Genomic DNA, 18,959 nt, shown 5'->3' with positions numbered 1-18,959 from the left:
CCTATATGTATATATGTGGTTTTTTGTTTTTTTGTTTTTTCCGTTTGGTTTCTTATTCAACCTTTTCAAGATGTTGTTGCACAAATGTTGTCTCCCAACGAGAGATTGTAATATGTGCATAAATGTAATTAAAGTATTAAAAAAAAAAAATTGAAAGCATGAAAGCATATGTGTATTGTTTATGTATTTATACACAAGCATTCATATATAGTCAAATAATTATTAAAAAAAAAGTTCATTTACCTGTTATTACCACACACCAAATCCGGTCGTTGGTACTTGCTGGCTTGTGTAGCCACTAGGTAACAAAAGCTCAACACTGCCCCTAGCATCCTGGAGCACTTCTGTTGTCTTTTGTACGTGTTTTGGAGTTTGTACGTGCTTCGGAGTTTGTACGTATTTTGGAGTTTTTACGTGTTTTTACGTGCTTCAGGGTTTGTACGTGCTTCAGAGTTCGTACGAGATTTGAAGTTTGTATGTGCTTTGTCTACAGGGGCCACCGTAAATATACTTTTATTTATTCCCTCCACATAAAATGTAATAAATAAATCATATAATACAAAAATCAACTATTCATCACATTTCAACTTTGAACTATTTAAATGTTCAGCTTTTTCCTTTTACAAATTTAAAGTGAAACAACACAAAATACTGCAAAACACAATACAATTAAATATAAATTAAAATATGAAAACAAAAACAACATGCATAATCTCTGTCATATGGGCCTGCATGAATAAACTTTCTGAATCCTTTATCATCCGCAACTGAAAATGAAAACTGTCAAAAATGTTCCTCAATGTAAACTCATCCTGCGAAAGATGTAAACAGAAACCTGCTTCATTGGCGCATATGTTTTGGAATTGTCCCTGTATAACAACATACTGGAATAATGTCTTTCAAACCTTGTCTAAGATTCTAAAAAAAAACCCCCACTTAAACCAGACCCAATCTGTGCTTTATTTGGAGTGAAGCCGTTTAATTTTATTAAACTGGAAACAAAAAGTGCATCCTATCACATAAGCGTTAATACAAGATGTAATGAGACATTTGCAGCTGGAAAGAATTAAACTCCTACCTAGGGGGAGGTTGGAAGAATTCCATTCAACCTGGCAACCTTTTATAGATCTCTTCAATACAGCACAGATATAAACTATCGCATGTTTGCAAGATTGATAAGGAGAGTCCTCAGAATTCAGCGTATATTGCGGGACAGACAGGATCCTTTAGCTCAGCGCGACAGTGTGCTCATAGAGAGATATCGATTTTCCCGTGAGGGTATTATTCACTTAACCAACTTGTTGACGAGGGGGTGCAGGACCACCACCTGTCTTTTTTTTTGCTCTGCCCTTTTCTTGGTTGCTGTTATGAACAAACAAACAGAGTATTCCAGGGTCTCTTTCCAAGAGACGACAAGCAATATAAGTGATAAATATTACCATTCTGTAGAATATTCTTATATTTCACTTTTACTTGTTCCCATGTTCTAGTGGGTCCTGTTGTGGCTCTAATGTGAAAGGGGATATAATATAACATATTATAATATAATATAATGTAATATAATATTGGATAATATGGTGTGATATGATAAATCTACCCTACCGCCTACTGGTGTTGGCCAGAGGGGCCGATGGCGCAATATGGCAGCCTGGCTTCTGTCAGTCTGCCCCAGGGCAGCTGTGGCTACAACCGTAGCTGCCTCCACCAGTGTGTGAATGTGAGAGTGAATGAATAGTGGCATTGTAAAGCGCTTTGGGTGCCTTGAAAAGCGCTATATAAATCCACTCCATTATTATTGTTATTATTGAATTACTTACGAGTTTGATTTGTCAGCAACTTTCTGCCAGCCCTCTCTCCTTGCTTTTGCAGCCTTTGCAGTGTTCCCTTGCGTTTTAATTAAACTCTGAAACTCCTGAAATCCCTCACTCAAGAGTTCTTGCTCTGCTGCCGAAAAATACCGAGCACGCTCCTTCGACATTTTCGCCGACCAATCAAAGGGTTGCCGATCAATGTTTCTACTATCGATGCGTAGCCCCTGTTGGGCCACCCAGTGATCTCACATTACTTCATCCACCTATACTAATCGTCAACAACAGGTGTGTTCGGGGAACCGGAATAGCGAGCTCAGAGTTAGCGCGATGATTTGGTCTTGGATGTTTCATTTGATCTTGGATGTAGTAAGCGACGTACGAAGCACAGGGCCCAGAACAGAGTTTGAATGAAAACAACGGAATTAGAATGAAAACAACAGAGTTTGAATGAAAACAACGGAATTAGAATGAAAAGAACAGAATTTGAATGAAAACAACGGAATTAGAATGAAAACAACAGAATTAGAATGAAAACAACGGAATTTGAATGAAAACAACGGAATTAGAATGTACAGAACAGAGTTTGAATGAAAACAACGGAATTAGAATGAACAGAACAGAATTTGAATGAAAACAATGGAATTTGAATGAAAACAACGGAATTAGAATGTAGAGAACAGAGTTTGAATGAAAACAACGGAATTAGAATGTACAGAACAGAGTTTGAATGAAAACAACTAAATTAGAATGTACAGAACAGAATTTGAATCAAAACAATGGAATTTGAATGAAAACAACGGAATTTGAATGAAAACAACGGAATTAGAATGTAGAGAACAGAGTTTGAATGAAAACAACGGAATTAGAATGTACATAACCGAGTTTGAATGAAAACAACAGAATTAGAATGTACAGACAACACGTTCTCACTCCCAAAGCGTAACATACGCTAGGTGACAAATCGTCAACATATTACGTTTTCGGCTACCCACCACGTTCCTAAATGATGACCACGGAAAAAGAACAGAACAGAGTTTGAATAAAAACAACGGAATTAGAATGAACACAACGGAATTTGAATGAAAACAACAGAATTAGAATGTACAGAACACAGTTTGCATAAAAAACAACGGAATTAGAATGTACAGAACAGAGTTTGAATGAAAACAACGGAATTAGAATGTACAGAACAGAGTTTGAATGAAAACAACGGAATTTGAATGAAAACAACAGAATTTGAATCAAAACAATGGAAGTTTAAAACAAACAAAAGAATTAGAATGAAAACAACAGAGTTTGAATGAAAACAACGGAATTAGAATGTACAGAACAGAGTTTGAATGAAAACAACGGAATTAGAATGAAAACAACAGAGTTTGAATGAAAACAACGGAATTAGAATGTACAGAACAGAGTTTGAATGAAAACAACGGAATTAGAATGAACAGAACAGAATTTGAATCAAAACAATGGAATTTGAATGAAAACAACAGAATTTGAATGAAAACAATGGAAGTTTAAAACAAACAAAAGAATTAGAATGAAAACAACGGAATTAGAATGTACAGAACAGAGTTTGAATGAAAACAACGGAATTAGAATGTACAGAACAGAGTTTGAATGAAAACAACGGAATTAGAATGTACAGAACAGAGTTTGAATCAAAACAACGGAATTAGAATGAACAGAACAGAATTTGAATGAAAACAATGGAATTTGAATGAAAACAACAGAATTAGAATGTACAGAACAGAATTTGAATCAAAACAATGGAATTTGAATGAAAACAACGGAATTTGAATGAAAACAACGGAATTAGAATGTAGAGAACAGAGTTTGAATGAAAACAACGGAATTAGAATGTACATAACCGAGTTTGAATGAAAACAACAGAATTAGAATGTACAGAACAGAATTTGAATAAAAACAATGGAATTTGAATGAAAACAATGGAATTTGAATGAAAACAACGGAATTAGAATGTAGAGAACAGAGTTTGAATGAAAACAACGGAATTACGGTGTGTTCACACCGAACGCGATGGACGCGAATAGAGCGTCAGGTTTACATGTAAAGTCAATGGAAAGGCGCGATGACGCGCGATTGCGGGTCCCGCGAAAATTCGGAAGCAGATTTGCGTCGCGAAAATGCCAAAACGCGTGAAACGCGCGTCAGTGTAGCGCGTCAGGCGCGTTTGACGCGCGAATAAAACCACGCGCGTGAGTTTTTGTGTTGCACTTTGTGCATACGCGCGTTTCGCGTCTACCGCTCGAGTTGGAAAAATCTGAACTCCAGCGTCAAATCGCGCCGCGACAACCAATCAGGAGCCTGGTGACGTGGCTGTTACCTAGGTCAAAGGGGCAGATCCAGCCAAAGCCTTTCATACTTCAATGGAGGGGAAGGCTAATCAATGCGGTAGCAAACAACTCGGAGCTGTACGACACCAGCTGCTTTCAGTACCGAGACAGGAATAAAAAGGACCGAGCTTGGAGGAAGATATGTGAAGAGATCGGGCAACTTGGTAAGTTCATTCATTTCTCTTTTTAAAGTTTTCACTGACCCGGGGAAGCCGCACAAAAGCTAGCAAGCCACCGCTATTTTCCCACTGACGTACAAATACCGTTCTGCTTTTATGCATGTTGTCATTTAGGAATATATTTTATTGTTTATTAATAAACAGTACACAGTGGTCCCGCTGTTCATCCGTCACTGCTTTGCTTTTTCGCTGATTTTTTATTGCACAGTACAGCATTGCATTCTGCAGCCTGATTGACAAATCTCCTGCGCTTGCCAAATTTATCACGTTTGGTTTTGATAACCATCGCGTCCAATAGAAAAAACAGCACAAAAACACCCATAACTATGAGCCTCATTCGGAAATAGACACCTGCACCGTGAGGGAAAAAGGCGCACGAAAGTGGCGGGCAGATGAAGACAAACCGCGGCATAATAATACTTTTACGTTTTGCAATCTACAAAGGTTTGCACTTTGAGAATCAATTGTGAGAACTGTGACCAGGGGCTAGTTATTCTGAGAACCCCTGCAATAAATGAGGGACCACTGTCTACTCTACGATTATTATATCCAACCTGTTAACATTTAATACTGTATTGATAGAACCAACTGATTCTGCAGCAGAGCATCCCCAGTCCCTGAGCTCCTGCTGCTGCACCCACAGATATGTACAGCAAGCACTGATACCTTTTTAGTCGGTGGGATTCCCTTGTGATCACCTTTACTAAATATCTACAACCAATCTGATTATATCCTGTTATTGTTTTTGTTCTTTTTTCAATGTTGAAATTAAAATCTAGTAGCAGCCTTCTCATTTCTTTGTGTTTTGTGCTGTTTTACAGGCCCACAGAGGAGGACGGCTCCGAGGCAGATGAGGGACGGGTCCCAGGACGGTCCATCGGCGGTGGAGCTGGCCATCCTGGAGTCCCTGAAGAGGCCACACCAGTCTCCAATGGAGCATTTCCTCCTCAGCCTTGTTCCTGCTCTGGAGAGCAGCTGGTCCTTTTTATTCCTGTCTCTCTGTAAATTCTTATATTTTATATATTTATGTTTAATGTTTTTCTGTTTGAGACTTTTAATATTATTTCAAATAAATGTTTATAATAACTAATGTCTCAGTTCTACTACACAGCAAATGTTGGCACACAACTTGACACATGTAGAATTTATTTCATATTATACTAATGACAAAATATACTGATACAGTGGGATGCAGAAGTTTGGGCAACCTTGTTAATAGCCATCATTGTCCTGTATAAATCGTTGGTTGTTACAATAAAAAATGTCAGTTAAATATCATACAGGAGACACACACAGTGATCTTTGAGAAGTGAAAAGAAGTTTACTGGATTTACAGAAAGTGTGCAATAATTGTTTAAACAAAATCAAGCAGGTGCATCAATTTGGGCACCACAAAAAAGAAATGAATATTTAGTGTATATCAATGTGTGTGTCTCCTATATGATATATGGGGTGCCTTTGTCTGGATGTGCTTCCCATCCAGAGCTGCACAGCACAGAGGAAAGTTCCAGCGCTCCTGGAATCCCTCTGTGATGGACCGCCAGTCTCCAGGTGAAGGCACAGCCATGAAGTCGTCCACTAGACAGTCCCAGATGGACGTCGCTGCCTGGGGGGTGATCTGGCTCACCGTGGACACACCGACTCTGAAACTGAACGCGATGGTCCTGAAGGAGTCCCCGGTGACAAGGAACCTGGACAAAATTGTTCAAAATCAGTATTATGTGTACTGCAGTTACAAAATACATTATTCAAATTCCAAAATACTTTTGTGATGTCAGATATAAATCACAAAACTTAAATCTTACATAAAACATTTTGTAATTATAAGGATAATTACAAAATGTATATTAGATAATATCTAAAACAGTTGTGTTTTGTTTTAACTTTAACATATCATAATTTGATTGGTAGCAACTTTCACAACTACAGTGAGCCAATCACTCATAATTCCTAAACATGTCAATCAGGTAGGAATGAAGTGAGACATTAATAGAAATAAAGAGTTGTATGTTGACATGTAGCCCTTTCCTTGCTTAAATCATTAATATTTTTGAGAAATTAATCTGTGATAAGACAGCTTATCAAGATAGAACCATGTAACTAGAGATGAACCAAACTGTTCACAGTTTTATCTAACTCTGTTTTAATAAAGGCTGTGACCCCTGCTATAGAGTCTGACAGCTGCAGGGATTATATACAAATATTCAACTATCCCAGAATTAAACCAGGTCTAAATAAAAAGGAGTGAGTATCACTACAAAGGTTAACTCAGTGGTGCTAATGCTACAGTTTGATATCAGCAAACACCGAGCGCATACATTGATGTGACACCACAGCCATGCTATCATTCAAACACTGATAACAGCATAAATCGAATTAAATCGGGACTTGATGAGAGCTTCTGAGTATCACTAGAAATATTATAAACAGTCGTCTTTGTACCACAGTTTGCTTTCAGTAAACACCGACAGCATTCACTGTTAGCATAGCACATCCATGTTAGCAGTGTATAACTGGATGGATTAGCATATTAGCACAGATATCAATAAAGGACTACCGTATTAAATAGTTTTACTAACCTCAGGCAGACGGACAGGCGCTCTGCAGGTGGGATTGAGCGTCTGTAGTTGGTGTTTAAGCGGGCGATGCTGGGACCGACGAGGGAAAGCAGGTCCTCAAACTGGCCGACGGTGATAGCGCTGGAATCGGCCGTCATCCAGGCGCAGCTCCTGGAGCAAGTGGTGAAACTCACCAAACTGCTCATGCCTCTGGAGGACCTGATGGACCCAGGTACGGCGAGGACGTCTTTTACGCCGCTGCTCTGCTCTCCACAGTACATAGAGAAGGGAGACTCTCTCTTCAAGCGCTAGCTCGATAGCTGCCATCTTGCAAAGATACCAGTCTGGCACAACTCCCTCCCACATTCCTCCCACATTTCCGGTTCACGCGCGTCAAAATATGATATTTTGACGCGCGATGGATTTTTCTTGGACACGCGTTGAGACGCGAATGTACACGCGTCAAATTAGGGGCGTTTGGGGCGTTTTATTCGCGTCCATCGCGTTCGGTGTGAACACACCGTTAGAATGTACAGACCAGAGTTTGAATGAAAACAACGGAATTAGAATGTACAGACAATACGTTCTCACTCCCAAAGCGTAACATACGCTAGGTGACAAATCGTCAACATATTACGTTTTCGGCTACCCACCACGTTCCTAAATGATGACCTCGGAAAAAAGAGGAAATATGAGAACCGCCTGGACTCCATCTACACATGTTCGCTCTTTTTCTTCAAATCGCTTAGAAACACGCTATTTAACATCATTATAGTCCTGGTTAAGATCAGGAATAAGGTTATGGTTAGGGCTGGGAATAAGGTTAGGTTTAGGGCTGGAATACAGGGCTGGAACGTCTATTACCGCGGGAGCTTCATTGCACTGGATTCCAGCCATAACCCGCTGCGTACCATAAGAACGCCAAAGGTCTCCTTTCGCGTTCCTCAGGAACGCCGCGGGACGTGACAAAACGTCGACATGTTACGCCTCGGGAGTGAGAACGGGCTGTAGATGTTGTCCAACAGGGTGAGAGAGGGAAGCTCAGGTCCAAGAGAAAGCTCAGAGGGGACAGGGCCTTCTCTATTGCTGCTCCAAATCTCTGGAACAATCTGCCCCAGCACATTAGAGAGGCCCCTTCACTGTCAACTTTTAAAACACGTCTTAAAACCTATTTTTACTCCTTGGCATATGACCCTGATTTTATTGTTTTAATCTAATGTGCTGATTTTATTTATTTTAAATGTTATTCTAATTACCATTTTATACTATTTTATTTATTTATTTGCTATTTGTGGTTGAATTTTATTAGTTTAAATGTCATTTTAATTATCATCTTTTAAAATTTTTTTTATCTTTATCTTTTATTTTTTAACTTATTCAATGTATCATTTCTGGCATGTCAAGTGTACAGCACTTTGTGTTCAGGTGGGAGTTGTTTTGAAAGTGCTATAAAAAATAAATTGCTTGCTTGGTGTTCAGATTTAAGACATGAAATTTGAAGTGTGGGCTGCAGGAGGTTTCATTCCTGTAAATAAAGGCAAGCAAAGTCTGCACCTCTTAAGGAAACCTGCTTGGCATTTAACATGCCTTGTTTGCGACAGCTTTCACAGGACCTTAGAAGCATTACTGTGATGAAAAGAAGTGGGAAAGGCGAGAAAAACTACAGTGACATGAATGTTCATCAGTCTACAATGAGCCAAATTGTCTGTAAATTAGGTGTAATTTAGGGCTGCTGCTCCTCTGCATTTGAGACATACTGCAGAGATCATCCCAAGGCTTCAATCCCAAAAGAGGTAGCAGCAAAACACCTGCAGACATCTGCACAAATAGGATGAAAACAGTAAGGAAACCACTGCACTCCAAGAAAACCTGCTCCTAAGTATTAAGCATGGAGGTGGTAGTCTCATGTTTTGCCACTGCGTTCTCGAGCCCATGACACCTTGCGACAATTGAAGAAATAATGAAGTTAAATTGCATGAAGACATTTTGTCAGGACAGCAGTCCATAACCTGGAGCTTGCAAAGCAATAAGAATACCAATCAAAGCTTTATTTGTCACATGCAGGTTGCCCTGCAGTGAAATGGGACCCCCCCCCGACCTTACACATATAGCACAAACATTACATGGGGATACAGGTCGGAGATTGGTAGAATCAGAGAAAAAAACATTGAAATGTACACCACAGTGGGGAAAGTACAAGAGGAAAAAAAGAGACCCCTACTCATGCTGTGCTTCCATGGTAGGACAGCATGAGAACAGGAAACAAAAAAACTCCTCTGCAGAAAAAAAGCACATAAATGTCCACAGCACAACATTGTGAAGACATGACAAGCCACAGGGGTGGGTGGGGGGTGAGGAGTAATCCGAAGCGAACACAGCAGCCGCCCTGCACAGCGCTACCATTCCAGCGCGGCACACAGACCCGCCGTGTTCCCTCGCAGGAAACAAGCATCGAAGGCGTTGGAAAGGGAGGGGGGATGAGTGAGTGCCTATCAGTGTAAGTGTATGTGTGTGCGTGTCCATAGTTCAGCTGAGACCGTGTCCTTCGGCCTATCAGGCTAAGTAAACAGTCCTCCAGCCAATCCAGGTGTCCTTGCATGGGATGGGAAGAATAGCCGTAACACAGTCGTTATCAGGGAGTGATTGTTCGGCTCCAGCCTTGGGCCTGCAGCTGGCGCCGTGATGGGGATCCGCAATGTTCATGTTGATTTTGTTAATTTCCATGCGAGCAGCCCAGGAGAATTTTCAGGCTGCTCTTTAACACTCCGACGCTGGTCTCTCAATCCCGTTGGAGAGTCGCGAGCCTCCCCATGATGGTATTAAACTTCTGTTCCATGGTGTTATCATTCTTTTGATTCTGAGACCTCACAACTGCAGTGATCCGTTCCGCGATGTCTTCCAACTGTCGCTCAAGGGTCTCATTTTGAGCAGGCCTCTCTCTGATGTTTCCCCCCATACGCTCAATGGTTTTGAGCCTTCACAGTAGCTGCAAGCGTCTCCAAGATGTTGACCATATTACGTTCATTGTGAGAGGTTGCGCCTCGTTCCATTTCGATTCCAGTGGGCAGCCTTGGGGGGGTTTGAACAGCCGCTTCCGCTCTCTTATTTCTCCGATAAACCAGGGCTAAGCCAACTCCGATCAGCATGAACCCTGTTATCACGGTTCCGAATAGATAGATATCTTCAGCGTCCTCGATTGACAGTCCCGCCAGGCACATGATCCTCCAGTTCTGCCACCCGTCCATCGTGTATCCGGCAGGGAAAGTCCCTCCAGGGCACTCAGGCTCTCCCGAGCCCAGATTTCTCATTGAGAAAAGGGTGTCAATAGCATTCAGAGACCAGTTGATCAAATCCATAATTCTCTTTTAGGTTTTAGAGAACGACAGTGGGAGGCTATTCCAGGGAAAGTAATGCACACAAGACAAGACAAGGACATAGAGGCTAAGCAGGGAAGATAAGGGTGAGGAGGAGAGGAGAAAAGTGCGACCGCCTTCGCTGAGAGCTGAAGAAGAAATTACGAGTTAATTAGCACCAGAATAACTGGAAGACAGTGAAACAACATTAAGGTTTTGATTAGGTTTGACACTAATCCAGCTAAGATCCTGGGGTAGGACCTTCAAAGGGATTTTTTGATCTTCACATCCTGGGAGTTTTGTAGGAAGGAAGGCTCCACTGTTTCTCCTCAGCATTCTGCGTGTTGCGTAAGCACTTATTGGCCATATCTGATTGTTAACTTGTTTCACAAGTTATTGAATTCAAGAGTTAATTTTTAACTCTTTCCAGTCTTTGCCATAATTTCTTAATGTGTTCAATTAAGCAATGAAAAGCACAACTATGTGTGTTAATTAGCTTATTCAGGTTCTATTCAAGTTGAGTGAAATCATCTTAATTCCAAATGATTCACAAACTCCCTTTTTGAAGCTGTGCATAGATTTTAGAAGATCGGCTTGTCCTTCTTCCTGACACAGAAGTAAGAATGTCTCTCACTTTTGCATTGTTTGCATGTCTTTTGAGCTTGGGTAGATTAGGTTAGCAGGTGTGTTAAGAGCAGGGATATTTACATTATGACTAAATCTCTGCCAGACCCAGCAGATCTGTCAGAATGGTCTGCATCACGCATTACTCACTTTCTCTCTCTTTGAGGATTGTTCGATCATTGAAAGGCCAATTGCTCCAGCAACAAAGCCGAAACCCAGACTAAACTATCTACACAGATAATAATGCTTTGTTCTTTGGAGAACTCAAAATGTAACTACTGCATATGAAAAACCTTCAGGATCTGTTAAGGGGATGATGTCCTTGGACATACTGATTTGATTGACACACACTGGTTGTTTTTTTGTTGTTTTTCTACTTTGACTATAACAATATGCGCTTTGACTTTATTTTTCCAGGTTCCAGGAGGTGCTGCTGAGTGGAGACCATGTGACCTCTGATGAAGATTAAAAGGCAAATGTGAGAGAAGAGTCAGCAAAGCTCCTGTTTTCCTTCTACCAGCTTTGCTTTTATGCTCTGAGTCATTGAATTGAAGTTGAGAAGATACAAGAACTGGCTGTTTGTACCAGCTAAGCTCTAGAGTGAGAGTTGACAGCAGCACCTATGCCCTGTATTTTACTGTGGGCTCAATACGCTGTACCGTCTCTTCATCTCATTTCTTAATTTCTTTAATTTTATAAAGCGGGTTTATTCACATCTGCACACTGTTTTTGTTATTTAGGGGGTTTTTTTGTTCAGGAAATAATTTAGTGTGACGTGGGAGTCGTGTCAGACTAGGATACGTTTTTTGGGGGGGGGGTTTAACAGTAAGAATTTGAATTATGTAATAAAGTGTTTGTTAGTACTTTTGTTGTTTTGATTTGTTTTTGTTTTTTTTACTACTTGAAAACTACTTTAGCTAACCCCTAGTTATTTCTATTTTAATTTCAAGCAGGCTTGCAATTGTTTTTATGGTCTTCAGCAGTAGTTCTGCAGGCTTTCTGAAAGTCTTACTAGCATCCTGTTGCAAAAATGGAAATTTTGTTTTCACTCTTCTAATTGAAACTAGAAAGACCCAAAATGGAAGACTGTCTGTCATGTATTTACCTCATCAGAGCCCAGGCCTCAACATTACTGAAGTGGTGTTGAATCATCTTCACAGACAAGTAAAAGGCAGCCAACATCCAAAAAAGAGCTCTAAATGTCTGTTACGGAGCCTGGAGACTAGTTTGCCTAAGAGAGCTCAGCTTCATTAATTAATAATAACTTTTTGTTAAGCATAAGATTAAAGTAAATTAATCCCCCCCACACACAAACACATTTTCTCAACATATATAACATATATAAAACAGTAAAATATTAACAGAATAAACTATTTAAAAAATAGCAGAAGAAGAACGAAGGAAAAGAGGGGCACTGATCCTTTAGTAGCCAATAATAATAAAAGTGCAGTAGCCATCAGCGTGGCACCACATCTCACACAGCTCCAGCAGTCATGTGACTACGACTCAGTTTAACAGTAGCAAGCTTTCAGTCTTTTTGTGTCCAGTTTGGATACAAGAAACAAAACGAACGACAAACTTTTAAAACTGTAATATTAATGAATAAAAAAATCTGTATTTTGGGAATAAAAGCCAAGTTTGTTGTTTTATTTTTATTTATTTATTTTTGTTGACTTTGAGGTACTGTGACCTTTCGTTAAAAAACATATTTTTAGTATTATTTAAAAAAAATAGTTGAAGTTCATGCGTGATTATGCCCTTGCACTTGTGTAATAGAAACAGGACTCAAAATAGTATTTTGATGCGTAATTAACATTTTTTAACATCTGTTTTTAAGGTTTTGGGGTTTTATGATTTATGCAAATAGGTCTTTAAACTGTCACAGACAGTCTGCCTGCTGGTAACAGTGACTGTATTTTGGCAATGATTGAATATCAACCGATGACTGTACAAATCACTGTTATGTGTTTTCTACAGTCAGTGATACCAACAGGCGGCGCCATTAACCTGATATAGAAGTTGCTGTACCCGGACTTATTCAAAGGACGGACACATGAAACGGAAGCAACATCATCGCTTTTCCGGCATGCTCCTAGTTGAAGAGCAGCAAAGCGCCTCACTGCGATTTTTTCCACGATGTCTGTTAAACTAAATGCGCTAAACAGTGATTCTTACATTGACATTAGCCAATACAGAGACCAACACTTTAAGGTAAATGAGGAAGTGGTCTTTAGGAAGGCGGTGACTTATCGTAATTTACGGGAATGTAAATGTAATGTGTCTTTTAGCTAACTGTTAGCAAACAACAAAGGCGAGCGGTGCTGTGTAGTGGAGGTGGAGGTGACTCGGGAACAAACAGAACAGCAAAACACATCTCTGTATTTTAACCTGGCCTTAAAAACTCCTGATGTTGTTTTATGATGCTTCGTTGGGACTAAAGCGTGGCTAACTTATAACTTAACTCCTTGCTTCAACACAGGTCGTTTGAACGCTATAATGTCAACTTATTGAGAGCAATTTTTTTTAAACATTTGTAACGTTGCTTGTGCTTTTAGGGTAATCGCTATGATCAGGAGAAGCTTCTGAAGCAGAGCAACACTTTGTATGTGGGCAACCTCTCCTTCTACACCACCGAGGAGCAGGTAAGACACAAAACCTTCACCAGTTAAAGTAATAACTCGGCTTTATTGGAAAGTTGCTGAATTTCTTCTTCAAAGAGACCAATATGATGCTGAAAATTGCTGACTGAGCTATTAATACATTAGGAGACTCATTTATAAAACAGTGCATGTGATCTGTCTTCAAAACAAATATAGTTAGTCAAATATTGTCCTATAGTTATGCCAGCAAAACACCACTGGCATTACACATAAGCTTCAAGTGTTTATATGGAGCAGGTTATCTACTAATTGGAAGATTGTTGGTTTTCCTAAGTATCCTTGGGCAAGATGCTGAACCCCAAGTTGCTTTCCCCAATTGTGTGTGACTGTGCGATGGAAAGTGCTTGTATGAATGGATGAGTGAGCCATGTTGTGTGCCTGACAAAAGTCATGTAAAAGTGGCATTTTAGCTGTTTTGAGCTTCACAGCAGCTTGACACTTTCAGCAGTACTGCACTCAAGCTGTCTTTGTGTTCAAGGGTTGGAAAATTTGATGGAAAAAAAACTGAACGTCAATGTGTCGCACATAAAATATATGTCAAAAAACACATAATAGACATATTTTCAGTGTTGATTTTTCTGATAGTTTATCATAAGAGAAGTCCCAGAGTTGGAAAATTCACAGAAGATATTTTGTTAAATTTTCTCAAGTTTTCTAACTTTTTTTGCCACTGTGAACAGGTACATGAGCTGTTTTCTAAAAGTGGAGATGTCAAGCGTATCATCATTGGCCTGGACAAAATCAAGAAGACTGCTTGTGGGTTCTGCTTTGTCGAGTATCCTTCAAAAATATTTAATTCATGCTAAAAGAAACTGTCAGTAATTTGACTGCCTTCAGAATAGGGCTGGGTGATATGGCCTAAAATCCATATCATGGTATAATTTTAGCACGTGTGGTAACGATATATATCGCGATATATTATTTTCTTCTGTATAACGTATTTTCCACACTATAAGGCACACGTAAAATCCTTTAATTTTCTCAAAAATCGAGAGTGTGCCTTATGTATGACCTACTGACCTCGAACTGATTTTGGCTGCAGAAATCTGTTAAATGTTTTAGTACTACTTTGGTAAACCGCACTGCTTGATGGATTGTCAGAGCATTACGGCTGCCATAGTGAGGAGCTTCGCAGAGTAATCTGGGTCCAAAACTCCGTCCTCTTCAGCTCCCAAAGTCAAATGAACACAGAGTTAAAAACGATCTAAATTCTTTCATCTTTAATAAAATCATCAGCGTTGCTGCTTTACCAGGTGTAACAATTAAGTTTAACATCCAGGCATCCATGAAAACAGAATTTATTACATTTAACGGAGTTACAAGTTAACAGAAAGTTAGCTCGCTAGTTTACACCTAAACATTTCATACCATGTTCTGACTGAGAGATTTTTGAAGCTAATTAAAACGTACAGCTCTGCTACCACTTCCAACATAAATGAAGACAGAAAACTAAACAGCAGTGGCGTTTACAGGGTTACTGAAGTTGGACTACCTGGTATATAATGTTGTGCTACGTGATTGCTAGCAACACAGCTATGTTAGCATAACATTAGCACAGTGAAGCTGGAGGATAAACGCCAACTTTTTTTCCACTCGATAAAAGTTAATGTGAGGGATTCTGGTGGTCAGGGACAAATGCAATCGCATAGCAGGATGCTATACATGGGCCAAACTTCATTCAGGAGAACAACTGAGATTATTCATCCACAATACGAGGTTAGTTATCAATATACTGCAACAACATGGGAATAGAACAGCTGCGAGAGAATTCAACATTAATGAATCAATGTTACGGAAGTGGAGGAAGGGCAGTTTTTGGCTTTCCTCATATTCTAAAAGTGCTTCATCTCTTTGCTATGACTGTCGCCCGGCATAATTTGCAGATGATTATGGTTGAAGCCGCTGCGATGCTTTCAACCAAAACAGGCACAGCTTGATGACATCATCAACATGCGCTATCGCGGTAGAGCGGTATAGTCAAAATCTCTATCGTTGGCCATATTTATATCGTTTCTATCGTATATCGTTTCTATCGCCCACCCCTACTTCAGAATCCCCTTCAGAAGTTACCAGAACATCATGAATTGCACGTGTTGTGCCTTAATGCTGTCCCAGATACTACACCCGTGGAGATGCAGAGCATGCCATGCGCTTCATTAATGGCACACGGCTGGATGACCGCATCATCAGGACAGACTGGGATGCCGGCTTCAAGGAAGGAAGACAGTTTGGTCGTGGCAAATCAGGAGGACAGGTGAGGGTTAGGATATGAGTACTTTAATAAATGGAAGCAACCTGCTGTGGATGCCGACTGCTGGTTTATTTATTTATTTTTATTGGAGCAAACTACAAAGCTTAAAGTTAGTTCTGTGAGTAACTGCACTCGTATTTGAATTAATCCAAAAAGATATTAACCCACGACTAAAGTAATGTTAAAGAACATTGTCGACGTCTCTGATCTGGGCTTTAGAGCTCAGCTCACTGGTATAATTTAAACACTTAGTTGTTCATCTTGTTTATTTGAACGAAATCAGCCTCCAATAGATCATGCTGTTGTGATTCGAACCCTGCATAACCTGCAGTTTTATCACTTTGATAAAAATATTGTTTCAGTTTAGTTTTTAATGTTATGTTTTGTTTTTGTTTTTTTTTTACTGATTGTGAGATAAGAGTTTTTAAACCTCTTGACTGGGGTGCACTTTGTTACTAAACATTCAGATCAGCAACTTTCAATTCAATTTTATTTATATAGCCCGAAAAACAACAGCCGCCTCAAGCCGCTTGTCCAGACTTCAGTCCAGAAATGCTTGCGTCTGCTTTTCAGATCCATATCATATCAGATTTGTTTCGTTTAATGCGCCTTATCATCCGGTGTGCCTTATAGTCCGGAAAATACGGTATTTTACTCATACAATTCATAAATGAACTCACCAAAGTAGGGACACTTAATTGGTGATTGTAGTAGTTTCCATTATGTTGAGAGCTCAGGTTTGGCTGATGCTTTTTGCCTGATTGTCATCATCATGACGATCATTGTCTATCATTGAACACTTCAGCAATCTCTGCACTGCAGATATTTTGGACAACAACATAAAATGCAGCATACTATGACATTTGAAAAATGACACATACTGAAATGGCATTCAAAAAATCAATACACTTTATCATGGCATTTTAATACACCAGTATGATATTTAGAACTTAGAAAATAAATTATGCATGAATACCCATGGCCTTTAAATAGATGGCATTACCGTAGTAATGCATTAGCAAAATGAGCTGGTATATTATGCTGTTAACAAACACAACATAACATAATCATGTTTTATTTTGTCGAGCTTTCTGGGAGCGTAAACATGGCAGCAAATATTGGGCAAAGGACCTGATTATTGTTTAGATTTTCCTTTCCTACAAACACCCAGCAGTATGACTCCTGAAAATGTTTGTGTTGGAGCGTAAAAGTTTAGTCTTGGTCATTGAGAACAGCTCATTAACCCTTTACAGCCGATCGGAGCGGACACGCTCTGTTTTGCGTAACTATTTTTAAATCCCAGTAGCTCTGCAACCACGTAAGCTAGCGCAAAAAATTTTTTTGCATATGAAACCGGAGGAGTTGTACTCACATCTTATGCCATCAGCTTGTCCTAGGTCACAGTTTCCTTCCACATAAAGCTTTGCAAAAACTGCATAAAAAGCGCTTGCAGGAACAAAAACATAATATTCCAGAAACACGCTTTGCCGGTCCGATCAGCTGTTCATAACACTTCCTACGTTGGAATAGACGTCAGCGCGAACTTTTGCATTTCCGCCATTACCTGCCCGAAACCGGAAGTGACGTCATTTTTGCGGAAATGTAGTCTTTTTTACTATCAGGCCCTCAGAGCCTATACTGGTCTTTTTAAAAGTTATCTTTGACTTTATGACTTTCTGTGTCGTTTCTGGGTTGCTTAGCACTCATATTGCACTGCTGGAAATAGTTTACTTTGATGCATATGCTGCTTTTTTGCAAATTTGCAGTATAATATTTATTTTCGTTTTTCCTGCAGTGTATAAAAATTGGTGTATTTCAAAAATAAAACTATGAAGACACTCAAAATAAATTTCCTGTGGTGGGAAACTATTTTGTGCAACTTTTTTGTATTTACAGTTTTGAGGGATAAGCCTCTTAAATTTCTCCAACTAGAAATATATGTTAAAAAAACAAAAACGATTTTCAATTTTTTTTTGTAGTTTATTGCACTTTTTTGCAATTTATGTAATTACTATGCACTTAATGAATACATATTATTAAAATCTGGGCTATAATGGTTGTATTGATGTATAGCAACTTGAAATGCTCCCAAAAATGGCTCCACAGCAGGTAAAAATATAATATAAGCTCTGGCGGACTTGGTTCTATGGTAGGTCTTAAAGGGTTAAACAAATGTCACGTTAAAGGTTGGAGTGATGAGAAGTGCTTCTCAAATGGTTGGATGCTGATTTTACAGGGTTGGGTAGAGTGTGTTAGTCTCAGTTGAACAAGTGATTGATTTATACTCTCTTCCTTCCCCCCCCCCTCTCTGTGTGTTTCTGTGTGTAACTGTGTAGGTGAGAGATGAGTACAGGCAGGATTATGATCCAGCGAGAGGCGGTTATGGTAAGCTGGCTCAGCAGCATCGACCCACAGAGGTGCGCAATAGTTTTTAGAATAAAGTCCACAGCAGTCTGCCTGGACTACAGAGTCCCAGTTGTCAGTCCTGCTCCGGATTAACTCTCCCACAAGGTCACAGCAAGCTACCACAGATCATCTGAATTTTGTCATGAAAGCCCTGTGCAGCAGTCCTGCTCGGACCACTGGATCCAGGTGTGAGCAGATGTTATTTATTTGTTTTGGAGGCTTGGTTTTTGCTCTGCCCACCTCTGCGACTAATATACCTGCCATCTGTCTACATGGTTGACATGTGATATTTGGTGATGTTTATTATCCTGTGTAAAGAAATGCCATTGATTTTCCTGCAGGCTGGAAACCCTCTGATAAAGTTGTCGTCTTGATTTTCTGTGTCATGTTCAAATAACAACCTGAAATTTTGAAGATGTAGTCTGCTGTTCCATGTTTGAAACCATGTCCAAAACTGCATACTTTTTAAAATAAAATCTTGTTTTTTTGAAAGTTCATGTCATTTTGTGGAGTCTGTTTGATTAAACAGGTCTTTGCTTAAATCTTCGATCTCTCTCAAATACGGCTAAAGAACAAAATGTAGCAATGTTTGATTCCTTTTCCTCTTTGTATTTTGGCTGTTTGACAAATGCTAGTTGATGGAAATAAGCTGTAAATACAAATTGTGTAAAGTGTCCACTTGTGTTACTGTCTGCTGTATGCTACTTCTCCAGTGTGGAGACATGAGAGACATACATTGTTATTATCTGTGGCAGAAAGG

General features: G+C 39.6%; 1 protein-coding gene across 1 annotated transcript; it reads left to right on the top strand.

Moving 5' to 3' along the window:
- Positions 1-12,908: 12,908 nt before the first annotated feature.
- ncbp2 (nuclear cap binding protein subunit 2) lies at positions 12,909-18,696 on the top strand. Its single transcript, XM_026148208.1, has 5 exons — positions 12,909-13,093; positions 13,438-13,524; positions 14,223-14,317; positions 15,658-15,796; positions 18,130-18,696. The coding sequence occupies exons 1-5, from the start codon at positions 13,019-13,021 to the stop codon at positions 18,226-18,228; spliced, it is 495 nt and encodes a 164-aa protein (XP_026003993.1). The 5' UTR covers positions 12,909-13,018; the 3' UTR covers positions 18,229-18,696.
- The last annotated feature ends 263 nt before the right edge of the window (positions 18,697-18,959 follow it).

The sequence above is a fragment of the Astatotilapia calliptera genome, chromosome 17, assembly GCF_900246225.1.
Source record: "Astatotilapia calliptera chromosome 17, fAstCal1.2, whole genome shotgun sequence".
NCBI lineage: Eukaryota > Metazoa > Chordata > Actinopteri > Cichliformes > Cichlidae > Astatotilapia > Astatotilapia calliptera.
Note: the sequence above shows the minus strand (reverse complement) of the source record. Positions and strands in the feature narration are given on the sequence as shown.